General features: G+C 54.8%; 1 protein-coding gene and 1 non-coding gene across 2 annotated transcripts in view; both read right to left on the bottom strand.

Annotated features, from left to right (window-relative positions):
- Nucleotides 1–27,303, bottom strand: part of EP400 (E1A binding protein p400) — an 88,246-nt gene that overhangs the window by 15,156 nt on the left and 45,787 nt on the right. Inside the window, exons 19-39 of the mRNA XM_042782844.1 lie at nucleotides 27,245–27,276; nucleotides 24,825–25,011; nucleotides 23,205–23,371; nucleotides 22,076–22,245; nucleotides 20,988–21,230; nucleotides 18,689–18,853; nucleotides 17,361–17,528; nucleotides 14,404–14,498; nucleotides 13,801–14,015; nucleotides 12,280–12,482; nucleotides 12,025–12,194; nucleotides 10,437–10,633; nucleotides 3,606–3,717; nucleotides 3,331–3,474; nucleotides 2,813–2,971; nucleotides 2,523–2,606; nucleotides 2,169–2,303; nucleotides 1,538–1,582; nucleotides 1,303–1,456; nucleotides 856–1,097; nucleotides 579–752 (exon numbers count right to left, since the gene is read on the bottom strand). Of these exons, the coding sequence (XP_042638778.1) occupies nucleotides 579–752; nucleotides 856–1,097; nucleotides 1,303–1,456; nucleotides 1,538–1,582; nucleotides 2,169–2,303; nucleotides 2,523–2,606; nucleotides 2,813–2,971; nucleotides 3,331–3,474; nucleotides 3,606–3,717; nucleotides 10,437–10,633; nucleotides 12,025–12,194; nucleotides 12,280–12,482; nucleotides 13,801–14,015; nucleotides 14,404–14,498; nucleotides 17,361–17,528; nucleotides 18,689–18,853; nucleotides 20,988–21,230; nucleotides 22,076–22,245; nucleotides 23,205–23,371; nucleotides 24,825–25,011; nucleotides 27,245–27,276 (3,261 nt within the window). The remainder of the gene's footprint in view (nucleotides 1–578; nucleotides 753–855; nucleotides 1,098–1,302; nucleotides 1,457–1,537; nucleotides 1,583–2,168; nucleotides 2,304–2,522; nucleotides 2,607–2,812; nucleotides 2,972–3,330; nucleotides 3,475–3,605; nucleotides 3,718–10,436; nucleotides 10,634–12,024; nucleotides 12,195–12,279; nucleotides 12,483–13,800; nucleotides 14,016–14,403; nucleotides 14,499–17,360; nucleotides 17,529–18,688; nucleotides 18,854–20,987; nucleotides 21,231–22,075; nucleotides 22,246–23,204; nucleotides 23,372–24,824; nucleotides 25,012–27,244; nucleotides 27,277–27,303) is intronic.
- LOC122151497 lies at nucleotides 10,857–10,988 on the bottom strand. Its single transcript, XR_006164178.1, has one exon. It is a non-coding gene; the product is annotated as a small nucleolar RNA SNORA49 (small nucleolar RNA).

Below are 27,303 nucleotides of genomic sequence, written 5' to 3'. Positions count from 1 at the left end.
TGGCGAGGGGCTCGGTCACTCAGCCACTCAGCCACAAGGCATCGGATGTGGCGAGGGGCTCGGTCACTCAGCCACTCAGCCACAAGGCATCGGATCTGGCGAGGGGCTCGGTCACTAAGCTGTGCTGTCAGGGCAGCACTGTGCACAGCCCCGTGGTCCTGACACAGAGCCCCTCAGAGCAGCACAGCCATGCGTCCCAGCAAAGTGAGAAAATACCCATCTCCTGCCCTTTAAATGGGCTGCCCGTTGAGACCGAGCAAAACTTCTGATCAAGTTACTCATCCAACATTTCCTTCTGGAGAAGATGGGGCCAGGCAATCGCTGGCCTACGTCACTGGATGTGATAGCGCCCCCGTGACAGTGCAGCAGCAACAAAGACCTTGGTCCTGGGACCACTGCCAGCCCCCAAAGTGACAGCAGCAGCTGAGCCCAGGGCCCCGTCACCACTCCTGGGATATGTGTCAGGTGCAGCACAGGTCCTGGACCCCAAGTCTACTGATTCAAAATGATGGTGCGTCCCCAGCAAAGGTGGGTGCCGAGACACAACCACCACATGACACAAAGACCGTGGCACCCACCTTCCCCTCCTCTCGTGGAATGATGACGTTCTCGTAGCGGTTCCGGCACTGTTTGGAGGAGCGGTAAATGCGGCTGCAGGAGTTCACCACGTCGCTGACAAGGTCCCAGTTGGGTGTATGGCCAGGCGACACAATTGTGAGGTTCAGGGGGAGCTCCAACAGCTGCCTCACAGCCTGGGAAGGGGTTCCAGGGAGCACCATGAGCTGAGTCAGCAGGTGTGCCCTCCTCCCCCAGGCACCCACAGCGCACGCCGGGCCCAGGCCTGGAGCCACCCACCTGCAGCAGCGCCCAGTCCTCACTGACAAGCCACTCGGGGCTGTCCTGGCCTGACTCGGCGGCCGGTCTGGCAAAGGTGGGCAGCGGCTTGGCGAACTGTGCCTGCTGCTTCAGCAGGATGTTCTTCTTCTGCTCCCGGCCCTCTCGACGCATCTTGAGAAGGCCCGGCGTGGCACGGTCAAACAGGGAGCGGGGCGGCACGACTGCTTCCCCATGTCGTTGCTTCTTCTTCCTGCCTGCAGCTGGACAGAGGACCCGTCAGGGTGGTTCTCTCCAAGGAGAAGTGGTGCCTCCCAAGGAGAAGGCAGAGGGGAGCCAGCATGGAGGGACCGCTAAGAGCAGGCAAGAAGAACGCAGCCCTGTCCTGCTGCTATGAGTAATTACAACCATGAGCTACTGGTGAGTCGCCAGGCACACATAGCAGCGCAGTGTGGATGGGATGTGTACCTGAGGGGTCGGTTTTGTGCCGCTTCCGCTCCTTCCTCACGTACACGGGGGGCAGCTTGGATTCAGGGATGGGCGTGGCTTCATACATGAGGCACATGACTGAGTCTATATAGATGTCGTTGTCATCCTGCGGGGGAGTGGGCGGCGTCCACAGCTGCACACAGAAGGGAATTCCGTTAGCAGTGTCCCTCCCAAAAAGCTGGCCGACTTAGAGACAAAACACAGAGTCACTTACGGGCATAACTTCTGTGTGTCCCTCTGCATCTTCACAGATGTACTCCTGTGGGAGACAGACAGGTTGGAGAGCGTCCTGCTGTACGCCACGAGACTCACGAAGTCTTCCAGGTAAGTACGACAATAGCATTACCCGCAGGACTCGCGAGCGTTTTTTTTTTTTTTGGTCACAGCCTTAAAAACCCTATGGAACACAGTTTCACTTTGCAATACAGGCCATGAACCAGAATCAAACCAACAGCCACTGGTTTGTTTTTCTGGTTTAACAAGAGGGAGAAATTCCCCAGAATGTAACTGAGAGGAACTCTGTCACCACTTTGGCTGCTGAACGATTAGGAGCCAGAGTTAATCTGATTGACAACATGTAAGAGAGGGCCTAACACACACCCAGGTGTCATAGACCAACTCACATGTAAACCAGTGACTCACGAGTGCTTCTTAATCACCACTAGCCAATCAGCTAACAAAGCCTCTAACGAAGTACCAATTACTGAAAAGACTGTCTTTCAACTTGAGTTCTACTGCTTGGACCAGTAAGGCAAGACCTTCTGAGAAGCAATACAGCCTGCGGATGACTCGGGCATGGGGGAAGCCACGGCTGGGGGCTGGGGAGGAAGGACACGCACACGCACCATATTGTAGGCGTCCCCCCGCGTGTAGGTGAGCAGCTCGTCCTGCGGCCCCTCCTCCTGCACCCGTGCCACCCTCTCCTGCAGGTTCTTCACGTTCTGGGCCTCCCACTCCTTCATCAAGGCCATGGTCACGTTCTGCAGGAAGAGGGCCAGAGAAAGTGTTCCCCAGGAGCAGCGGCGGCAGGCATGATGCAGTCCCACCCTCCTTGTAAACCCCGGCTCATCATAAGTGACTTGCTACAAGGTGGGCTTTGCTTTCTGTCTCTCCAAGCCTGTGCAGGCACGCTGACTTCAAAGCAAACAGACGCTTCTGACGGTCTTACCATAACCAGAACCAAAAGCTGATTCTCTTACCTCACTGATGCTCTCTCTTTCTTGATGGATGGAAGTGTGAAATAGTTCCAGGTAATTCAAAGCATACTTTTCAATGGGTGTGAGCTGTTCCAACACACATTTTTGAACCGTGTTAATAGCAAGTTAATGAAGGTTGAGTTCCTTGTCCCACCCCCCATCAGAACTCCAATCACAGAACTGCCTGTTCTCAGTCAAGGCCAAGAAGAGTTGTGTGAGAGGGTCAGGTGTCTACAGTGACTAGCAATGACAGCAAACAGTCGGGTTTCAGCACAAAAGAGAAGGCCTCAGACCTGCTCCATGAAGTCAGCAAGTTCCTCTAACTGGGATGGCTCCTCCGCGAGTCTCAGGAGGCCTCTGTCAGGTGACGGGATGGCAGCTCCTGCTCCCGATGCTGCCTCCTCACAGAACTTCTGGGCATCCTCCTCCAGATACTCAATGCTCTTGAGGGCCTGGAAGATTCCACATCAAGATCACTTGGATAAACTTCTAAAATGCAGGAGTTTTGAAACAGCTATAGTATGCGTGAGCAGCTCACAGCCATCCAGACACCTCCCCAGAGAACGGGCAGCTGTCATCTTTGAGAGGCACTGCTGTCTCCTACTGGGGGCAACAGATCTGGTTGCTAGGCAACACGTACACATCCTTGTTTTCGACAGTAACCACTGAACCTTCCTGAGCTGGTTTGAAGTCCTGGCTCGGGGACAGAACTGAAGGGTCAGGAGGCAAAGCTGGGCAGGAGCAGGCTGAGGGCCAAGGGTGAGGGCGGGAATGGGGGCGGCGGCTCCGGCTGGCAGTGCATCCTGCTCACCTCTATGAATGGCCGTGCGATTTTGGGGGCGATGGTCTCTGTGGCAGAAGGCTCCTGGGAGAGCACCACAAACTCCTCGGCCTTCACCGGGAAGCCCGCATCCTCCATGGGTGAGCACACCTCAAACAGTTCCTGGATCGTGCGCTGAGTGCAACAGGGCACGTCACTCTCAGCACCAAGGGGACCCCCAGTGCTGCCCACGGGGCTCCCAGCCCCCCACTGCATGGTGCTGCCAGGTGCGTCCTCCCGGCTGTGGCCTGCCTATGCTGTGGTACCTGCGTCAAGAAAGCTACAGAGTAGTCATTCCCCTGGGCGGCCACCTCTCGGATCAAGTCTTTTGTGCCATTCTTCAGCAACTTCTCCTCGACGGAATTGCCACTCACAAGCCTACAGACAAAACGCACACCATCAAGTGTCTGAGCCACCAAAGCAGGAGGTCATCCTTCCTGTCTCAGCTCCCACGGCAGGGCCCCACGCTGCCCCTCCACCAGCCACGTCCTCTCTGTTCCCCGCCAGTCAACCCGGGAACTTCCTGTTCAGTCCTTGGGACTGTGGCTGTTGTGGGTCTTCACCTTCCCCCAGGCAGCCACTGCTGACCACCCAGCACACACACCCACACCTTTCTCCGTGATTCCCTATCACTCTCTTTAGACACAAGATGTCGGGCAGCAGCAGTGTGGACCAGACTGCATCCTGCTTTTCTCACCTAATAGCACATTACAGAAGCCACTGCAGACGACAAGTGCAGCCCCCAACCCATTTTAATGACATAGGGGGTCATGCTGGGGTAGATGGTGGGGCGGGGCCGGGGCTGAGCCTGGGCTGAGGAAGCTGGGGCTGAGGAGGCTGGGGCTACAGAGGCTGGTAAGGAGGAGGCTGGGGCTACGGAGGCTGGTAAGGAGGAGGCTGGGGCCACGGAGGCTGGGGCTACGGAGGCTGGTAAGGAGGAGGCTGGGGCTACAGAGGCTGGTGAGGAGGAGGCTGGGGCTACAGAGGCTGGGGCTACGGAGGCTGGGGCCACGGAGGCTGGGGCTACAGAGGCTGGGGCCACGGAGGCTGGGGCTACGGATGCTGGGGCTACGGAGGCTGGGGCCACGGAGGCTGGGGCTACGGAGGCTGGTAAGGAGGAGGCTAGGGCTACAGAGGCTGGGGCTACGGAGGCTAGGGCCATGGAGGCTGGTAAGGAGGAGGCTGGGGCTACAGAGGCTGGGGCTACGGAGGCTGGGGCCACGGAGGTTGGGGCTACGGAGGTTGGTAAGGAGGAGGCTAGGGCTACAGAGGCTGGGGCTACAGAGGCTGGGGCCACGGAGGCTGGTAAGGAGGAGGCTGGGGCTACAGAGGCTGGTGAGGAGGAGGCTGGTGAGGAGGAGGCTGGGGCTACAGAGGCTGGGGCTACGGAGGCCGAGACAGAGGAGGCTGGGCAGAACCTGGGACGAAGGAGCCTGGCCCAGAGGCAGCTGGGGTGATGGCTGAAGCACAGACTGGGTGGAGGCTAGGACGGTTTTAACCCAGCAGGTCTTACTCAGAGACTCCCTACAAGGCTCCAAGTCTACAGCCTGGATCAAAAAAGGCCTCTTCACTGTCACCTGCTGCTAGCCTATGGGCCTCCCAATTCTACCACCTAATGCACAGGGGAGACTTCTCAAGTAGTTGGCCTCTTGGAGCTGCTGGTTCGTAATCTTAGGTTTCTTATCCTCTTTTAAAGTAAGGAAGGGACCGTGAACCTTACAAGAGCTGTTTAACCCGTTATCTGTCCCAGTCTACAAAGAATTCTGGTGGCAAAGTCATTACATGCTCGGCTGCTACCAAAAGGTCAGCAGTTTGAACCCAACAACTGCTCTGAGGGAGAAAGATGAGGCAGTCTGCTTCCATAAAGACTGACAGCCTTGGAAACCCTCTGGGGCAGATCTACTGTCCCCTGGGGGCACTGTGGGTCAGAATGGACTTGGTGGCCATGAGTGGGTCCCAAGCTACTGTTTGCCTATTTGCTTCATTTACAGCCTTTTTTTAAAAAAATGTTTATTTCACTCTAATCACACCTGTCTGTCTTTTCTCACGTTGTCTTGTTTGGTTAAAAAGACTCCTTTAAACCTAGGCTACCTGCACCGCCTCTGAAATCCTGCTTTGAGATTTCTCTCTACTTCTTACTGTGAAGTCCTCATCCGTAGGCACTGAACTGTGTTTATAAAGGGGAACCACACCCTGACTCCACTCCCTGCTACCTAAACAGCACAGCACCGCAGCATAAGTTAGTCAAGCATGCCCTGCCACTTCTACTGACATGCAGCCTTTGGCACCCATGGAGCCCCACACGTGAGGGCTCTGCTCCTTGCACACCTTCTCAGCCCTGTCCACAGGGACAGGATTATGCAGGTGGGCGGCAGGCAGTCACACATGACAGGTACATGTCTCCCACTCCTCCCCTACAGGAATATGATAGGATCACACAGGCATGGCAGGCGGTACATGGTCATGCCTGACAGACATGTCCTGTCCTACTCCTTCCCCACAGGGATATGACAGGATCACGTAGCAGGCAGTATGCAGTCACGTGTGACAAGCACATGTCCCATCCCATTCCTCCCCTACTGGGATACAAAAGGATCAAGAACCGGGCACTATGCAGTCACATATGACAAACCTATGTCCTGTCCCACTCCTCCTGTACAGGGATATGACAGGATCACACAGGGGTGGCGGTATGTGGTCACACCCAACAGGCACATATCCAGTTCCACCCCCAGCCCTCACTCCTCCCCTCAGCACTTCTCCTGGCCATTATCAGATGTGCTTCATTCCAAATAAACTTCAGGAATCATCTCATCCCACGTGTGCTGACACCACAGCATGACTCTGGGGAAAGGCCCATGCTAGGAGTCTTCCTGTCAGGAACGGCGTGCCCGTCTCATCAGCACGCCTTGCCCGCGTCCTATACTGTCCTGCGTCTGCGCTGCCTGCAGTGCCGAGGCTGCCTGGTGACAACTGAGCAGTTCTCTGAAGGGCCAACGAGGAGAAGGTGTTCTCCAAGAACCACTACGCACTCCACGGAAACTGCACCACAGTGCCGCCCTCTGGCCGAGCTTCACGGATGAGCTGTCAGGCCTTTCCGCCACAGAGCTGCCAGCTGGGCCGGATCACACGAAACACAGGTGCCACTCAGGCCCCTATTTACTGAGCTAGAAACGCACCTGTCTACAGCACCGTGAGGGAAGACTGACAGCGTGTCTAAACATGAGGAAAACATCCAGAAAAAGACCCAGTACAACCTCCTGTGACAGCTCTGCGGGATCCTCATCTTGCTCCCCAACACACACATCTGACATCTGTAATCTGAGAGAAGATCCTGACGTAGCTCTGTACACGGTGCCGCCTGCAGTCTCGCAGAGCCAGGTGTCACTCCAGCTTGGCCAGGCCAGCAGGATGCCAGGCACCACCACTCTGCCCCTGCGCCCTCCCGAGGGGCACGGCAGGTGACGCGAGAGGAAGCAAGCTGGGGCTGCGGCCCGCGCCAGGCTTTCACCTAACGTCACCGCACTGGAGGGCAGCCACCATGGAAGCTTCAGGACACACAGCAGTTTCCCTGTGAGATGCTTGGCTACTTGTAACATCTGTGCCTGGGGGATTTTAACAGAGCGGGCCTTGCTCAGCACCCGTTTTACTAACAGATACACTACTTCAATGTTTGAAACAGCCTCAAGTAGGAGTTGCCCTTTTAGAGTAGATGCACATGTCCTTCTGCGCAGGCTCGGGTGCTGCTGGGACGCCGGAAGCCTTGCCACCAGAATTTCAAACCCAGCAGGTCGCCCATGGTGGACGGCTTTCAGTACAGCTTCCAGACTAAGACCAGGAAGGACACGGCCATGCACTTTCTAGAAACTGGCCAGTGAAAATCTTATGAATAGCAGCAAACACTGTCTAAGCTGCTCAAGTTGGAAGATACTCAAAATACAACAGGAGACCTGCCACGTCCAAGTGGAGTCCACCTGAATGACACAGACGGAGCAAGCTGTGGGGCCTTTTGTTTGCTGACGTGGCATGACTGCAAACTGCAAACATGCACGAATAACAGAAGCGTGAGAAGGACAGATCTGTCCACTAGGGTAAAAAGTCAAGGGAAGGTTTATATATGGAAGGAAACTTTGTTTGTGGGCTACCAGGAAGGGGGGGCGGAAGGGAGGGGAGGGAAAGTTCCTACATAGGTTGGGGGGAAAAAAAAAAAAACTATGTAGACACAGGTACAGATATAAACCAAAGGTTATTAGCGGTTACGGGGATGGGAAAGAGGGAGAAAGGGGAAGCTTTTATTTGGGGGGCACTAAGTTTACACTAATGGTGGTGGAATATTTTGGAGAAGGACAGCAGTAATGGTGGCACAACATGAAAAAATGTCATCAATGTCCCTGAGCTGTAAATGGGGAAGTCATCATGTTGGTGAACGTCTTGGTATGTGTATTGTCACCATGATAAAAAGTGAAAACAATAATCATAGGAGTGTGAATTGTATGAAATAGGAATCCAGGAAAACTTGAAGCTGTCCAAAATGAAACGGAACGTGCAAAGATCGATGACCTGGCATCAGTGAGCTGAAATGGACTGGTGTTGGCCATTCTGAATCATGGTCTACTCTGCAGGAATGACAAATTGAAGAGGAATGGCGTGCCATACATTGTCACAAAGACTATCTCAAGATCTATCCTGCAGTGCAACACTGCCAGAGGTTGGACAGTATCCATACATCCACCGGGAAGACCAGTTAATACTAGTAGTATCCAAATTTATGCACCAACCACTAAAGTGGAGGATAAAGAAATCGAGATTTTTATGAACTTCTGCAGTCTGAAATTGATTAAAATCAGGAAAGGTGTTGATCAGGATTGTATCCTTTCACACTTCTTCAGTCTGTATGCTGAGCAAACAATCTGAGAAGCTAGACTATGTGAAGAAGAACACAGCATCAGGATTGAAGACTCGTTAACAACCTGCGATATGCAAATGACACAACCTTGCTTAATGAAAGTGAAGAAGACTTGATGCACTTATTGATGAAGAGCAAAGATTACAATCTTCAACATGGATTACACCTTAACATAAAGAAAACAAAAATCCTCACATCTGGACCAATAAGCAACATTACGATAAACGGAGAAAAGACTGAAGTTGTCAAGGATTTCATTTCCCTTGCATCCACAATCCAAGTACGTGGAAGCAGCAGTCAAGGAATCCAACGATGCATTGCACTGGGTGGATCTACTGTCAAAGACCTCTTTAAAGTGTTAAAAAGCAAAGATGCCACTTTGAGGACTAAGGTGCACCTGACTCAGGCCACAGCATTTTATTCTATTTATCTATTTATTCGAAGAAAATGACTGAACTTTATTGGAAGATACAAAAGAGCCCCGATGAGTGGCTTGGTTTGTTAGTGCTACCATAACAAAAATATCACCAATGGATGGTCTGAAAGAGCAGAATGTATTGCTGTTTGCAGAATGTATTGCTATGTAGCTCTGGAGGCTACAATTCCAAATCAGAGCATGAGCTTGGTGTGGGAGGGCGTCCTTCCCTGTCAGGAGGCCCAGGCATGCCTTGGCATTCCTCGGCTTCTAAAGGGTTCTCGGCTGGTGTCTTCCCCACATATGCATCTCTCTGTGTCCACATTCCCTTTTATAAGACATCACCAGGAAGTGATTAGCCTTAGAACCCATCCTAGTCTGTTGTTGTTAGGTGCTGTCGAGTCATCTCCAACTCAGTGACCCCATGTACAGCAGAACAAAACACTGCCCGGTCCTGTGCCAATCACTGCTCACAATCCCTACTAGACCCAAGCCCATTATTACAGTCACTATGGCAAACCATCCTGTTGAGGGCCTTCCCCTTTTTCGTTGACCCTCCACTTTACCAAGCATGACATCCTTCTCCCAAGAGTGGTTCCTTCTGACAACATGACCAAAGTAGGTGAGACAAAGTCTGGCCATTCTCGCTTCCAAGGAGCATTCCGGCTGCACTTCTTCCAGGACAGATTTGTCAGCCCCATTAGCAGTCCATGGTACTTTCAGCATTCTTCACCAACACCACAACTCAAAAGCATCAACTCTTTTTCGGTCTTCCTTATTCATTATCCAGCTCTCACATGCATATGAGGCGAGTGAAAATACATGGCTTGGGTCAGGCACATCTTGGTCTTCAAGGAGACATCTTCACTCCTCAGAATTTGGAAGAGGTCTTTTGCAATAGATCTACCTAGATTTACCCTAGTCTGGTGTATCCTCATTACCATAACAAAAAAAACCTTATTACAAACACAGCCACGTTCACAGGTACAGGCATTAGGATTTCAACAATCGTTTTTGGGGGGCTACAATTTAAGATATAACAATGAAAAAAAGAAACAAATTTTGTTCCTGGAAAGAACTCCTCTCTATTTTGTAAGCTATGGCATTTTATATCTCCTCATATGCCTGTGAAAGCTGCATGGTGAATAAGGAAGACCACAGAAGAGATGATACCTTTGAATCATGACGTTAGCAAAGAATACTGAATACCACACAAACTGACAGAACGAACAAGTCTGTCTTGGACAAAGCACGGCCAGAATGCTTCTTAGAATGGAGAGTGGACAGGTTTTGTCTCATGTACCTTGGACATGTTATCAGAAAGGACCAGTCCCAGGAGAAGGAAACCATGCTTGATGAAGCAGAGGGTCAATGAAAGAGAGGAAGACCCTCTGACACGACGGATCGACACAGTGGCTCCAACAACAGGCTCAAGCACAGCAACTATCGTGAGGACGGCTCAGGACCGGACAGGCCTTTTTCCAATGTACACAGGATTGCTGGGTCAAAATCAACCAGTTGGCAGCCAAAAACAGCAATAAGTGCAGACAAGCAATGGCAGCTAAATGCTGAGAGGATGGGTCGAGTCACATAACTGACTACATGAGACCACACCAAGCTGCAGGCAATTCAGTGCATCTAAAGAGAAACACTTCTAAAATGAACACGGGCGCTCTTCAGTTGTACATGCTGTCTCTGCAGTAGGATGTGTCCCACACCCTCCACAAAGGTCCTCCCAGAGCCCATCTCCCCATTACCGGATGGCACCACTGTCACCTGTAGATGTGGATGTCCTTGCAGCGCCCAATCCGGTCGCACCACTCCTGGGCCTTGGCGTCCATCAGTGGGTTGAGGTCATTGTCGTAGAACACCACTGTGTCTGCCTCCACCAGGCTCACAGCTATGGATCGGCTGTGGGTTGACAGGATGGCACAAAAGATCCGCCGGTCTCGGTTGAAAGTCCTCATCAGCTCCTATGGTGACACCGACCATCAAGTTAGGATTCCATATCCATGTGGGAAAACAGGACACTGCCCGATACTTATCAATAAGAACTATCCCACAGCAAAACTGCTTCCTTCATGGCATCTGACAAGTGGCCCATGCTCCAGTGACACAAGTTTACGCTCTCTCTAGCTCCTTCGTGTACCAACCCCATAGCTCCAGCGACAGGGGGGCAGATGCCACCCCACAAGCACTGTCAGCTCAATGTGTAGGCCCCAGAAGAGCATGGAGTCTGCCTGGGGAGGGACACGTGCTTTCTCATCTATCCTCAGGCAATGCAGGGCACTCCACTGACGAGAAGCCCCTGGAGTAAGGCTGAGGAAAAAGACAAGGGTGAAGCCCTGGGGAGAAAGCCCGGCCTCACTTGGAGCAACCACATGGAACCACTTCTCTTCTGTCCGTCCCAGTGCCAGTCCTGATAACGCTCTGCCCCAGAAAGTTCTGGACGTACTTGAATTGCTACCAAGAAAATGCATTAATTAACAAGCTGCTGGTATCTTCCTAGGCCCTATCAGTATGTACATGTGCCCGTGTACAGAAAACGCTGGAGATGCTGGACGATGCGTGTGAAGTGGGTAATGTGGTCCACAGTCCAGCATCTTGTACTGCATTTAACACAGTACTGGGAACATTCTGCCATGTTTCCAAACCTTCTGAGGTGTCACTGTGACTTCTCATCCTTCCTACAGAATGCCACCGAGAGGCCGTAGTTTCAGACCCTCCCGAATCATGTGGCATGCACACGAGCCTGACCTGCCTTGCTCATGTCGTCAACTGGGTTGGTGTGAACATATATGCGCAATGACAGCTGGGCACATACGCTGTGAACAGGTGTGTCATCGCTGTGGCTTATGGAAAATGTCCTCAGTGACAGTCTAAGGTCAGAAGCCACCCTCATTTCTGAGGGTCACATCCATCCTGTCACCTGCTCCTGAGAAGGCTGTGCTGAGTCACGCCACCAGTGAGAGAAGCCCGTGTCTGTTCTGTAAGGCATCAGAACATCCTTAGCTACCTTGGAAAGTGAAAGGCAGACGCGTAATTTCATTACCATAACTAGAAACGAGTCTACCGTGTCTCCGTGTTTTGCACTGTGGCCAGTCCTGTCTCACTGACTGCACATTACCTGACACACCTGGCTGACTGTACTCACCTAAAACAGGGCTCCATACTATCTACCTGGCATATGAGATAACATAAAAAATCAAAGGACAGAGCTGAAGACCTTTGAGAAGTGCCGTGGACTGTGACGGTCTGCCGTTTCCTCGAAGAGCCTCTCCCTGCTATCACTGAATTCTAAAGCTCCTCGCAGTGAGAGCCCTGACACACAGGCAGCTGACCCCCACTCAAAGTCCCTGCTCACCTGCCGCTGCTCCCTGCTGGCGTTCTCGTCGATCCGTACGTAGGTGAGATAATGGAAGTTCAGGAACATTTCTAGGATGTCCAACATGAGGACCATCTGTGACAGGATCAGGACGCGGCGCCCCTCTGACTTCAACTTCTGAAGTAAGATTGCCAAAGCCTCCAACTTCCCTACAAAAGGTGCGACCCTGAGAGCTGCAGGCCAGAGCAATAAACCCCCCGTGGTGTGCGGCAGGCCGCAGGTGCTGCTCCGTACCTGAGTCGAACTGCACCAGCCTGAGCTCGGGAAAGCGCAGCAGGCGCAGGGCCGTGACCTGCTGCAGCTGCTGCAAGTGTGCTGCTGTGTACTCTCGCAGGCGGTGGTTCAGCACCCTCAGCCCGTGGCTATACGCAGAGGGTGGCCTCACCACACACAGGGACGGGGGCGCTGCGACCACGGCAGGCATCACACACATCACCCTGGAAGAAGATGCCTCGTCACCTTGCACAGGCATCGGCCTGTGCTATTTGTGACAGCAGAGGTGGCAAACCCCATAAACCAAGAGTCTCTGCAGGAAGGTCCTACGGTGACGTGGTGGCTAGCTTACATGTCTTTCACCAACAGCAGCCATGAGGGTGGGAGCCCACAGGTGGGCCGTGACTGGCCAAGCTGAGTGGGACAGCCCGCTGCCACTCCTCACGGCAACTAAGCCCAGCAGATGGGCCAATGACTACAGGAGCTGGTTCCAAGGTGGCCTGTTCTGGCTACACCCGTCTCACAGGGGTGTTGGGACACAGGCATTGTCTCCCAGCTGGTCCAGGGGTAAAGCCCAGAGCTGCTCCAGCTGCAGCTCCACGAGGGGAGCAGAATCCGGAAGCCAGGCCCTCCAGCCACCTGCAGACATTACTGTGACAGCCAGTCTCCTCCGAAGGGAGTTGGCAGTGCTACTGAGTGCGTTCACACTAAAGTCATGTGTGCTGTTCAAGGAGGAAGAAGGAAAGTGGCACAGAGAAGGCTGAGAGGGAGGGTTGCTAACCTAGACACGGAGGGCTGAGCACTGCAGCCCCCACCCATTATCTCCGTTTCTGGCCTAAGAGACCCTGCAAGCTAAGCCAAGCACGGGGCCCATGGGGCTCCCTCTGTAAACATGGAAGGAGCGTTGAGAACTGCCTCTCGACGATGAAAGGACAAAACCAATCTGAAGCCGAACCTTGAAATTCTGGCAAAGCCGTGAGTGAAACCACCAATACGTGTACTGCTGGCCCAGCAGACCGAGCAGTCTCTCCTCAGCCAGCATGCCCCGCACAGGACACCAAGTGCTTCTCTGCCCTGGTGTCAGGGACTGAAATTGGGCTGGGCACTGCGGAACTTGGGTTTTTGTTTTCTCTTTTAGAAGGTGTTCCTTAGTTTAACACGCACATGTTACTCAGCATTCAAATACAATACTTTACCTAGTTACTTCAAGAAAATGTTTTTAAAAGAACAAAACAGTCACCTGCAATAAAACTACCTATTACCTACACAGAGAACCTGGCACGGGTGCCCAGCTCTGCAGCCAGGTCTGCCCAGTTGTACCGGAGGCAGCTACCCTACCCTGGGGGGAGGGACCGCAGGAGTCCCTGAAGGTAGGCACCAGAAAGAGGCACACACTCCCACAGACACCAAACAACAAGGTGCATCTGATCCCACATGTTTTCAAAACACTCAGACGTGACAACTCACAGAGAAACTTCCCACGAACATCCACAGTGCACGGTGGACATTAACTACCGAATGCACACATACAGACGGACGTACCTGTCAATGACATCCTGTAGGGACTCTTGGCGTTGGCTCAGTGTCAACAGCAGGTCACCCCTGCTGCATATGCCCATCGCATGGCTGCTGGCCTGCGTGGCCAGGGAGCAGACCCCCAGCAGGTCCCGGCCATAGACGGGCACACGGGAACAGCGCCACTCATTGACGAGGAAGACCTGCTCCAGTCGTTCCCTCAGGAGTCTGGCCCTGTCCTCCTTGTTGGAAATAGTGATGAGGACACGGTTACTCGAGACACTCCTGCCACATTACCTCTGCACAACACAACCTGGGCCCCTTGTGTGTGGTGGCCAGCTGCAGAACACGCACACACACATGGTCTACAGGGTCCTGTCTGCAGGAAGCAGGGACACAGCGTGCCAGCCCCTGCCAACACAGGCAAGCATTTCTGATGCCCAAAAGGCCTTCTGGGAGAGTACAAAGACCGTGAAAGCCCATAAAACCATTTCTTTTTCTCTATTAGGCAATGTGCCTTTGAGAGCACACAGTACAGAACGCACAGCCTCTAGGAGCAGTGGGGCTTCCGGGAGCAGCGGAGGTGGAGTGCCGAAAGATAACAGCATGGGCGCATCTAGTGGATGGTACCTGGGTTGGAGCGCCAAGGGGCGAGGCCGGTTTGGGGGCCATCCCGGGTTCTCCTGCCACCATGGGGTTAACTGCCACTCGACTTGGAATGCCAACTGAAAACACAAAACAGAGTCTGAAAGGAGCCCCAGCAACACTTAGGACTTGTTCTGCTACTGGCACTGCCCCAGCATGGCCCCTGCAGTTCAGGAAGGGCATCAGCAACATGTGTCTTCCATGCACAAAGAGATGGGAGACTTTCTGAGTCAGCCACAACTTGATGACTGCCACACCGAGAAGGAAACAGACCCCAGACAGCCAAGAATTATGAAATCACATGAATAAGTGCACATAAGCAAACAAGACTGCCTCCAAGAACAAGCGGAGGAATCAATACAAGACAGCCAAGTCCTTCAACAGAGCTGCCTGGACCATCTCCGGCACTTGCCACTAGGATCACAAACGCTACACAGGCCGCCACCCAAGGACACCAAACGCCACCTGTAAAAGGTGCTGAGAAAGGAGAGTCATGACAGCACTGAAGCTGACTCCTCAGCTAGGAACACCCCCAAGAGCTGCACGCAGAGCCCACAGCCCAGGTACACAGGGCAGTGCTCTAAGTGCCAAGAGGAAACCAGGAGCCAGGGCCAGAGGGTGAGGGCAGAACAGGCACATAGTCAAAGAGGCAAGGGGTGCACAGGGCCTGTGGTCCAAGCTGCCCATCAAGGGCAGAGAGCCCCGGTGAGCAGGCACCCCTGAGCAACGGCAGTCCAGGTACGCTGTTACCACAGCCCCTGCCTGCCCGGGAAGAGCAGAGTGAGTGGAGGCCAGCGCTGGGCCAGAAGAGGCAGAGGGTGGCTGCAGAGGCCCAGGGCAGGCCTTCACCAGCCGCAGTCAGGGGCAGGGGGAGGAGGGAGAGACTGGGACAGTCTGTCACCCAGGGTCGGCTGAGGGAACTCACACCAGAGGCTCTCTCCGAAAGAAAACTGAGCTGCTGCAGAAAGTAAGGCAACCCCTCAATGTGACAGAAACACCTACAGTGACTTGACACGTGGTGACAAGACTCAGAGACACAGTCTTCTATGTGGGTTCCAAGACCACAAAGAACAAGCACAGAGACATCAGCTCTGGGTGCTGAAGGGGTGCACATGGACCAGAGCCATGCTGCCCTAGTGGGGCTCGCAGCTGACAAAACCCACTGGGGCGCTGTCCTCACGGTCCAGAAGGGACTTCTACTCCGCTGCGCTGTGACCTCTGCAAAGGATGTGAGGATGCTCTGCTCAGCAGCCCCACACTGTCCACTCCAGGAGACCGTCAGCTTCCCTTCTCCAGGGCACCCACATTACAGACTAGCTCCACCCTGCCCTCACAGGGAGGCAGCTGCTGGCCTTCGCTGGAAATGGAGGCCCATGCTGGGTGTCTCCTCCAAACTACACAGCTCTCAACACCTCCACCTCTTCCCTTGCTGCCCAGCTTTGAGAGGCAGCTGCCCCTACAGGTCCCACCTTTCAGTCCAAGTACCCCTTTAGCCAGTTCGCTCCACCAAGTCTGTCTTCCTCGCTGGCCTGACTGATGACAGTTTCCAAGATAGACCTGAGTGGCTACAGACCTGCCCAGGACTCTAGGCCATGGGAGTTAAGTGCAGAAGGAAGGCAAGGCACCTGGGAAACCAGGCGTCCCCCAAGGCTGACCACCAGATGAGACTGTCAGATGGCAACTGAGAACCACTCACCAGGTTCCAGGCCCGGAACCCCCACTGAAGGGGCAGTGTTACAAGAAAGGCTTAGCTTAGCCACCACCCCAGGAGAACCACAGCCGAGTGGAGCCAGGCAAGGGCAGGGCAGTGTCAATGAGTACCTTGTCACTGGTGAGGGTGGAAGGGTGATGGTGGGTGTGGGGTAGGGAAGGTGAGGGAGACCCTTCAGGCTCTTTGCACCTGTGCACCCAGGAGGATGGAGAAGCAATCACTGAGGGGACACCAAGGCATGCACCCAGGGGGATGGAGATTGACAACTGCATTTCTATTTGTTGAGCTCGTAAGGCCTCAGTATAACGTGCTTAGAAATAATAACCTTCTGTCAGGATCCTTCTCACCCCATTTGCCTCCTGAGAAACAAAAGAAGGTCACACACTGGGCCAGGAAAGGATTGTTAGGGGGCTGTAATAGAATGGCTCTGCCCTGTGAAAGCAGAATGGAGGTTGCTGGGGTGCAGTACGCCCTGGAATAGTGAAGTGACCCCACTGGAGCTGACGGCTTGCTGGGTGCCAACAGAGTGGGGCTGCCAAGGGAGATGGCAGGCGGAGCCTCCTCCAGCCGTGCAGCCCTTGAGCACCCTCGGCAGTGCCTCACGGGGAAAGCAGAGCCTCTGTGCAGCATCACAGGCGTGCTGCAGAGATGGGACAGAGCTGAGGGACAGCTGCTGGGCTGCCAGCTCTCAGGGACCAAAAGGGCACCCCTATCACCGCCCCTCTTCTGTGCATGCAGGGCTTCTGAGGGTGCAGGCAGAGGAGCAAGTTAGGGAGGGCTGACTTGGGGAGCCAAGGCCTAAAAGGCTCTCAGGATGGGGCAGACACAGAACTGGAAGGTGAACAACGTAAGGCAGGGCCAGACAGTGAAGGTGCAGGCCCTGTTGCACAGGGACACGCATGCCAGTGGTCTGCTTGGGGGTCCAACGCTGCTGCTGGGTACATGTGTGATACAAACAACAAGCACTCTCATGATGCTGGTGGGCTCAAGTGAGAAAACATCAGACACAAGTCATGTCCCCTGGGGTAGCTCTACTTTAAGGCACAGGGCAGGGTTGGGTCAGGACCTCATCACGACCCTCTGTGGGAATGGACACAATCCCACACCCGACTTTGGGGTCTCAACGTCCAAGGGTCTGTTTTACCTCCATTCCTTTCAGTCACTTTGGAAGCCAGAAGACACCAAAAAGAAGCAAGAGGACAGGGACTTCCTCCTGCCCAGGGCACAGTACCTTGGGGGGCCAGGGGCATGGGAGCTGGGGCACCAGCTGGGGGCTTTCCTCCCAAAGCATTGAGGGCGCTGTGCACAGCCCCTGCCTGCGACATGGTCTGCATCACCACAGGGCCCGGAGGACGCAGGTATGGCTGCCCGGGTGCCGACACAATCTGGAGCACACTGCCTGCAAGAATGTGGAGAACAGGTGTCTTGTCAGCATGCGGCCAACAGGGAGGAGGCACAGGACGCCCGTCAGCATGCGGCACAGACCCCGCGCCCCAGCAGCAGAGAAGCACCCCAGCACACTGAGATGCGATCCATGTTTCTGGGCTGGCTGCTCCTCCATGGTGAAGGAGGACTCTAAGCAACACTGTCCGTGCTGCCTGGGGCTGAGATCACTGACTCCTTCGATCCCCGCTTGCCAGCCCAGGGGGGGTCAGCTCAGGTCCTGGCACACGGTTGACCGTGCCAGCAGCAGGGAGGCCATGCACAGCTCCTAACACCATGTGGGCAGCAGACCCTGCCAGGCCAGAATGAAGGAAAGCCAGAAAGTTCCAACCAAAACACCCGTGCCTCTGCTAGGACTCTGTAAGCAGCCGCCTGTTAATCGCCTTCTCTGACTCTGGAGGACAGCTCTCCAGGTAGTCAAGGGGAATCACATCAGAGAAAAAGGACCGCCCGTGGTCCAACGGTGCGGGCTACAGAGCCCATGGGGTGAAGGCTTCTCCTGCAGGGCCTCACAGCCCAGCTGCCACAGGACTTCCCAGCGCTCTGATGCAGAGCCTTTGCCCTGGAATAGCCATGACTACCCCTCAGAGGACACCCCAGGACTCACGGGCCCTGACCTAGGAGAGGGGAGGCTAGGGCCGGAGGCGCCCGGGGGCCAAGTGGTTGCTGGAAGGGCTTTATGGTGAGCCCCTCCCTCTTGCCTTCTCAGGACCAGGCACAACTAACGAGCAGTGTTCTCAGCCCGAGGTCCAGGGGTGAAGACTACTCATAAGAGAAGCAAATTCTCCCACATGAACTGTCAACGCTCTGGCATTTTTCAGACAATTCACTTCACACTGAAATTACAAAGCACCAAATCTTTTTTTTTTTTTAATTTAAAAATAAGCCTCTTTACAAAGGGCAAGCATGATAAAGACAATCATCCTTCAGTTGAGGTACGTCCAGTTCCAGGCAACCAAGCAATTCAGTGTGTCTGTCTCCTAACAAGCCCTGTGGAAAGAATTGTCAGTGCTACTGGACAGGCTGAAGCCTAGCGGCCTAATGATCTTCCCAGAAGCAGATCCAGGGCTGGAAACCGCTGTCGTGGGGATGTCACTATAAGACTGCTCCTCTTACCTTGGAGCTGCAGAGGCTGACCTGCTGTCAGCTGCCGGAGTTGGCTGTGGGACAGGGTGAACTTGTTCCCCTGGAACTGCAACGTCACGGGCGTCTCGGGCTGCGCAACGCGGCTCTGCGTCCCTGCTATGGACGCCAGCTGAGCAATTTTCACCACCTCTCCGCCTGTGGAGATGCGGAGGGAAAGGTGAATGCCACTGCTCTGTGGGAGGTGTGAGCCTGCTGCGTGGCAGCCACTGGTCGTGCAGGGTGACCATCACAGTGGGCTCGAGTCTTGGAGGCATGCACCGGTCCCGCCGTCCACCACTTTTAGAAAGTAACTGTCTCCACAGAAAAGAAAAGACAACTCAGAAGGAAGATCAGAGTTTCAAGGTTAGCTTGCTGGACTGTAACTGCTCAGGGTTTTAGACAACCAGGTATAAACAGTATTCCGAGTTACCCGGACAGTTTACGTCTCCCCCAAACAGTAAGAAAAGCCGCCAACAGCAAGAGGAGCAGAAGTCGACCTGGAATACCCTTGAAAACTCGTGTATCAACCTTTGATTTCAGAGAATTTTCAAAATGTAAAAAGTATGTGCCCCACTGAGCTCATGAAGGCACAAAGATTGTACCACTGCAGGTCACAAAGACGAGTACCTATCTTTAAGACATATGAGATTGTATCACTGTAGGTCATACAGACGAGTACCTATCTTCAACTACACTCAGAACCTTTATAGCATCACTGCAGTTCACGAAGACGAGTACCTATCTTCAAGACATACGAGATCTTATCACTGTAGGTCATACAGATGAGTGTCTGTATTCAAGACACGTAAGACTGCATCACTGCAGGTCACACAGACTAGTACGTATCTTCAACTACACTCAAAACTTTCATAGCATCACTGCAGGTTATACAGATGAGTACCTATCTTCACCTATGTGCAGAACCTTTATAGCATCACTGCAGGTCACACAGACGAGTACCTAACCTCAGCTACACTCAGAACATTTACTGTACCGCTGCAGGTCATGCAGATGAGACCTGTGTCAAGTACATCCAGGCCTACATTTAAATGCATAAACAAACACATAGATGTAGTTGAAAATGTCAAGTCTCACTCAACTCTGAATGACCGCAGGAGTTACACCGCCTGCTGTGGGCTTCACCTGGCTCAGACACCATTTTGAGGGTGTGCCCAGCATCAGGTTCAGAGGAAAGAAACCCCTGTGGCTGAGACTGAGCGCAAGGCCCGTATGCCATGGTTAATATTCCAGCTTGCGCATTCCTCCCCAGAGAACTCACACCAGAACTGTCAGCGAAACTCTAAAGAGAAGAGTTAGTACAAGATGGATGCAGAACTGCTGGGCTGAAGTGCTCTGCACATAGACACCCACCAACACGGAGGGGTGAAGAGGCAGCAGCGTGAGTGGTCGCAGCAGCAGACAGACCAGTGTGCACCGTAATCCCTTTAAGAAGAACCCTGCAGCCCAAGGAGAAGAACTCGAATGCAGGGTTCTGCTACCTTGGGAAAGCCAGTGCGGCAATCCCTCCATCTGTCAGCAACGGAAGAAACTTGTGACCAGAGAAAAACTGTTCTAATGCTGGCATGTCCTCATACCACTGCTACACTCTTGCATCTTCCCAGAAAGGCCTCAACACAAGAACCAAAGTCCCTGAGGTAGCATTTGAGAAAGGACACAATCTGTAAGATGTGTCGTTTGGGGATCTCCCCCAGCAGAAGGACCAAGGTGACAGGGCCGATCTGGAGACACACTAATTGCAGTAGCTACCCTAAAAAGTTCTGCCGTAAAAAAAAAAAAAATCAGTAAGACCAGTACGGGTTAGTTATTGGCTATAATATTTCTGTTGAGTGGTAACTCCTTGCGTGTTTAAAGCGGGTACTGAGAAAACAGAAGGTCTAGTGGCTTCTGGACACCTAGAGCCAGTGGGCGGAGTGAGTACCGAGCCTCCGTGTATGAGACCCGCCCCCCTGAACAGAGCCGGCCACTGAGGGGACAGACCCTGTGCTAGTATCAGTGTGAGCACCGCCAGCTGTACCCCAGCACTGCAGGATCTCAGGAGGACAGCAGAGTGAGCACGCGGGAGGGAGAGAGAGAAGCACAGGAAGAGCAGGGCCGGGATGCTGACCCTGAGAGGTGGCAGCCCCTTCACTGGCCAGAGCTGCTGTAGGCAGCACCCATGTGGACCAGGGACAGACAAGGAGTGCACAGCAGAGGCCCCCACTCACGCCGGCACGTGCAGAACAGCTCTGCTGGGTCACAGGGCAGACACCTGGGAGGTGAGGCCACTTACTCGGCAACCGAGCCTGGGCCTGGGCGGTCAGCACCAGCCTCGGGGGCAGGGCACTCTGCGGGGTGGTGTGCGCAGGGGCCGGGGCCGGGGGCGGGGGCGGGCCAGGGGCCGAGGCTGGGGCCGAGGTCGGGCCCCGCAGGCTGGCTGGATGGACTGCACTAGCTGCGGAGGTGAAGGTCGTGGCGGGCTGGTGTCTCGGAGCACTGGAGGAGGCCTGAGGTGGCTGACACTGCGCGGCCGCCGCTGCAATCAATAAGGCGTGTTTGCGCAAAGCTGTTAGAAGTTCTCAACAAAATGCAGTATTTAACCCCGAATTTCCAAGAAGTTAAAAGAACAGTCTCCCATACTGTTTCTCTAGTGATAAGCCCTCTCTTTAAAACAAAGGCCAGTTATACTTTACAGGCTGAGAGAAACGTATCCTATACCCTTGGCTAGCTGTCTTCACATAGAGCCAATCAGTATGGTGAACTGCACATCTCTCAGAGACGATAAAAATGTCTCAGAAGTGGCCCCGTCCGGCGTTATCCTCAGTTAGGTCTGTACGCTAAACACACACACAGAGGTGTAAACAGAGCCCCACTCTTACCTTTCCGGGGAACCGTGCAACAAGGCATTTCTGAGCGATTGTTTCTAGCTTAGAAAAATGTGACAGAAATAATACTGAGAAGCCCTGGGGTGGAAGCCGAACACTGCTGCTCTCACCCTTCCTGCTGCTCCATCGGATGCCTCCTCAGAGTGACAACCACGTTAAGTTAAAATGGTGGCACAATACGTCCCAAGAACGTGCCTTTCAGAAGTGGCCAAGCACCTCTCACATCCATTACCCAATGGAAGAAAGTGTTTCTGCCAACATCCACCTTTCTCTCCAGACAGACAATCACTCAACCAAAGGAAGTGTGCGTGCAGGACAAAACTCCAGTTTAAGGAGAAAGGGTCTCAACCCCACCCGAGAAGGCCTGGGGCCTCTTCAGCAGAGCAGAGTGGGTGGCCCCTGTATCTGCAAGCCAACCACACCGCCCAGGCCACTGGGCCGGAGTATCGTGCTGCCCAACCATACCACCACAAGCCAGGAGGCCTCGCATGCATACCTTTGGCATCTGGATTCGCAGAGAAGGTGGCAATGGGTGGCCGTCCTCGGACCTGGCCCTGAGGTGCGGCAGGAGCTGCAGCAGGCGCTGCTGTCCGGGGCGGGTGGGTGCTGGGGAAGGTCACAGTGCGGCCCTCGGGCTTCTGGCCGTACCGCACAGGCTGAAACAACCTAGGTACCCGTGGTCCGGGCAGGAAGACATATAGGAGAGTCAGGGGACACTGGGGCACTGCTTGGCCATGGGCCACGGGACGTGGGCACCAGAAGCACAGCCTGAGGAGTGAGGAAAGGGTCAGAAGCATGCCCAAGGCCCATGCCATGCAGCCCAGCTGCTCCACGAGCTAGTGCACAACAGTGGTTCCTGGGTTCAAGCAGTGTGCATGGCCCCCAGCCTGTGCCCCATCCACAATGCCACATTTCTAAGGCACCCACTTTCTCTCTTTGGGTTAACCCCAGTGGGGGTTCTGCTTACTCCCCCACTGACTGCCAACTCACTGGAGTGTGCCTCTCTTGGTCCATCTGTGAGTTCCGTCACTCACACCTCCTGTGCCCCAGCTCTGTGGTACCTGACAGACTACTACTGATGGTTCGTAAGCACCGTGGCAGCACCACAGTCGGGCCCCGTGCTCCGCGCCCACCGTGCTGGCGCCATCTGACAGAGTGAGGCTGCCCAGGGCTGGAGAATACCCTGGCCCCTTCCATGCACACCCTGCTCTGAGTCTTGGGGTCAGAGATGCTGACGTACCAAATAAGAAGGGCCCTCCTCCAGAAAGGGCGCACACGCAGCCGTACCTGCTGCTCAAGGCAACATAGGAGGGCCGAGTGTGCTATCACTAAGCGGCAGCTCTCAGGTAACCAAGGGCAGCCAAGGAAGTCCCAGAAGCAGGGAACAAATCTCAGTAAGCCACCTTTAACCTCTCGTGGCCCCAGTCCTTATGTGAAACTCACAGTGCAGGCCGCCTACACGTGAGGGGCACAGCTTCCCAAGGGCTACCGTCCACTGCCCAGAGGTCCTGCCTTCCAGATCACAGCCCTGCCTGCCCAAGCTAGGTCATGAGGGGCAAGGTGCAGGAGGCCCACGGGTCTGGACAGGGAGCAAGGAGGGCTGGGGCTTTGGTCAGGGCGCCCACCTGCTTGGCTTCAGCTTTACAGCAACGGGTCTGGCAGATGGTGGTGGGGCGGCGAAAATCTCCTCAATAAGCTTCCGCGTCACTTTCTTCTTCGACAGCAAGTCTGCCTCATGGCGAGTGAGTTTATTTTCTAGCCCGATAAGATCAAATATAGAAAGGTCTGCTTCCTAAGTAAAAAAGAAAATTCTTGCTCTATGAAGCGGTAGGAAAAGCCCATAACTAAGAACCATGCTACAACATGTGAATGGGAAAGGCCAGCCTGGGGCCCATGACAGCAAAGGCGGGCCCCACTCAGGGCCTGCAGGGGGGCGGCCAGGCAGCTCGCCTCTAGGTGCCTCCGTCCCTCATCTTTGAGATGGGAGCTGTCTCCAGTGGCAGTGGGAACGGAGGAGATGGACCAGAAGGGAGAGGAAGGGGTGTGGAAAGTTCCGGCAGGAACAACGCCAGATGGCAGAACGGGGAGGCGAGCCGGGAGAGCCCGTGCACTGGCACACGCGTGGATGCCAACCCGTGGGCAGTGGGCACACTGACGACAGCCTGTTTGTGTCTCAGTGACAGATGGGCTCACAGGACCAGGAGAGTGCAGTCACAAACACGGAGCTCAGCAAAACACTGAGGGCTCAGCAGACCCTGGGGACACCTGTCACTGGGGGGAGCACTCAGTGGAGCCCTCTGTCGCTCCCAGCACCACACGCTGGTGCCTGTCCCAGGCCTGTGCCCATGGCCGTAATGGACAGCTCAGTGCAGGTCTGCTGGGACAGCAGAACCCAGAGCCTGTCGATGACAGACCACCTCATACACTGAGGAGGGAGGGAGAGGGTGGGGAACAGTGAGGGGGTGCAGCCACCATGGAAACAGGCTGGCAGTCCCTCAGAATGGTGGATAAGGACCTACTATCTGACTTGCACTCCTACTGCCACGTGTGCCTAGAGAAAGGCCGACTCGTCCGTGCACCAATGTGTTCAGCACAGCCAAAAAATAGACATGACTCAAATGTTCACCCCGTGACAGATGAATATAAGGCGGTCCATGCAGACAAGGACTCCTGTCCAGAAGTAACAAGGAAGGGTCCTGACACGTGCTATGACATGGATGAGCCCTGCAGATGTGCTGAGTGAAATAGCCAGTTACAAAAAGACCAGGTCTACAGGACATGCCCAGACCAGACAAGCACAGAGAAAAAGTCAATGAGCGGCTGCCAGGGACCTGGGAGGCTGGGGCTCCTTTTGGGGTGATGAAGCTGCTCTACCACGAGACACTGGCAATGGTAGCACAACCCAGGGAGTAGACGAGAGGCACCGAACTGCCCCCTTTCCGCGAGCAGACTGTACGGTAAACGCAGGCTCTCCTCACGCCGTGACACAGAACACAAGCTCAGAGGAAACAGCTCCGTGGTCTGCTAGCTCCTCTGCCAGTGCCTGGATTTAACGTCTGAGTCGGACTCAGGAATTCTATGCCAAGGGGCAGGAGTGGTCTAAGTCCTGCCAGATGTTGTGTGGGACGAGGCACTTTCAAAATGAGGACAAACCATATTAGGTAGTGATTTCCAGGAAGCACTGTGACCACTGTGGGCGTGGCAGAGAGCTCAGCAGTGAGCCGCCTTATGAATGTTCCACCTACCTTCCAGAAGTCTCTCTGCAGGGCCCTGAGGGTCAGAGAGGCGCACGGGTACCGCAGAGGGCCTGCGACAAAGGGGGAGTCTGGCTGCCGGGGCTCCACGAGGCCCGGGTGGTTGCAGATCCGCTGCAGCTTCATCAGGATGCTCAGGACATTCACAAAGTGCCCGCTCTTGAGGGCCTCCTGAGTCCTGCACGGGCACAGAGAACGGTGAGTCGCTGTTCCTGGGCACGGGCTTCCCATGTGGACCCTTCACAGCCCACGTGTCTAACTCCAGCAATAGTGCAAGGATGCTCCCTCTGGACCGGGCATGACACTGCTCATATACACGCCTGACTCCCTCACAGCCTATGCAGAGAGTGATGTCAGAGACAGGAACGAGGAAGCAGGTGTGACCCAGTGCGCCTCCTCCAGCTGCAGCAACTCCAGCTCCAGCTCCACCCCTCCAGACGATCACCATGGGACTGTGTCAACGGTCCGAGGGAAGCCCTGGTGGGCACCCTGCCTAGAAACACCACGTGGCTTTCTCTGTCCACGGGAACAGCATCTGCAGTATCTACAAGGGCACACGGTGGGGCTGCTGAGAGCTTCAGCCGCCCCTACTCCTGCCCACTCCTCCCAACAGCAGCCAGGCCGTGTGTGCAGGAGCGGACGGACCTGGAGTGGACAGGCACGTACAGGCACACACCTCCACTCTGGCCCACAAACCCAGCTGATAAGCTTTCCAGCAAACCTGCCAAATGTCTGGGTGCAGACAGCACCCTGGGAAACTGCCACACGCAAACCTGCCATCCTCACGTGCTCTAGGCAGGGAGCCTGCTGCTGTCCAGGCGAAGACGGGCAGAGTGCCAGGCCCTGCCTCATCACAACAGGCTGGTGTCACACAGTCTGGCTCTGTCTACTCTCCACCACAAAGCACCCATATGCCATCATCTCAGCATCACTCCAACCAAGGGAAGCCAAGGCAAACAGCCAGGCTTTCCTGAACTGTGGGCCTAGGCCCACTGCATAGCACTGCTGTCTGAGGGGATCTGGTGGGGACGCTAGCTAGCACCCCCACATTGTGCACACAGAGTGGTGTAATTACTAACTCCAAATGTACGTCACAACTCTCAAAACTTAACTCTATGTTTGGTGTTGTTTTTCCATCTACAATCAGGAAAACAGAGCCAAAGCAGGTGCGGACAGATACCGTGGACGGTTCAAGGTAGGCCCGCCCTGCTCTGGTCTTCCAGCAGTGGCGTGGTGATAGACAGCAGAGTGGGACCTGGCCAGCAGCCCCACCCCACGCAGACACAGCTGGCCTAACTCCCAGCCTCCAGGGCCGTGAGGGGAGCCAGGCAGTCCCTGTGACTGCTGTGCATGGTGGGACTCTGAGGGCACATGGCAGATGGCGCAGAACAAGGAGCACAGAGGAGGAGGTCCCGGGCCCTGGGCCCTGGGCCCTGGGCCCCAGGCCAAGAGATGGGCTCTCATGGAGAGCCACCTTCACCACAGCCACAGCGTCAACTGGGGGCTGCGTACAGCAGCCCAGCCCCGTGCCCCAACACCTCCTGATGCCCCCACATGTACCCAGGCTGCAGGGCAACGTCCTCATACAGGGCCTTCTGCCGCCCCCCACACACACACGCACACCTGGGCTGCAGGACGATGTCCCCACACAGGGTCTCCTGTCCCTACACACACATTCCGCTAGCCTGCAGGATGAGGTCCTCGTACAGAAACTTCTGCTTCCCCCCCCCCCACACACACACAGGCTATAGGACAATGTCCTCATACAGGGCCTTCTGCCCCGTCACACACACACACACCCACCCACACCTGGGCTGCAGGACGATGTCCCCACACAGGGCCTCCTGTCCCTACACACACACACCCCCAGGCTGCAGGATGATGTCCTTGTACAGGAACTTCTGCTCCCCGCCCCCGTCTCACACACACACACACACAAAGGCTGTAGGACAACATCCTCATACAGGGCCTTCTGCCCCGTCACAAACACACACACACACACACACCCAGGCTGCAGGACAATGCCCTCGTACAAGGCCTTCTGCCCCATCACACTCACACACAGCACTCACACACACCCGGGCTTCAGGATGATGTCCTCATACAAGGCCTTCTGCTCCACACACACACACACAAAGGCTGCACAACAATGCCCCCACACAGGGCCTTCTGCCAACCCCCCCCACACACGCACCCACCCCCGGGCTGCAGGACGACGCCCTCACACAGGGCCTTATGCCCCGTCACACACACACACACATGCACACACACACACACCCAGGCTGCAGGACGATGTCCCCACACAGGGCCTTCTGCCCCGTCACATGCACACACACATGCACACACACACACACCCCCAGGCTGCAGGACGATGCCCTCATACAGTGCCTTCTGCCCCGTCACACACACACCCGGGCTGCAGAACGACATCTTCATACAGGGCCTTCTGCCCCGTCACACGCACACACAC

This window comes from Orycteropus afer, unplaced genomic scaffold (genome assembly GCF_000298275.1).
Source record: "Orycteropus afer afer isolate SDZICR_OR568_19922 unplaced genomic scaffold, OryAfe1.0 scaffold00489, whole genome shotgun sequence".
Classification (NCBI taxonomy): Eukaryota; Metazoa; Chordata; class Mammalia; order Tubulidentata; family Orycteropodidae; genus Orycteropus; species Orycteropus afer.
The sequence above is the reverse complement of the archived record's forward strand: the minus strand, read 5'-3'. Positions and strand labels throughout refer to the sequence as shown.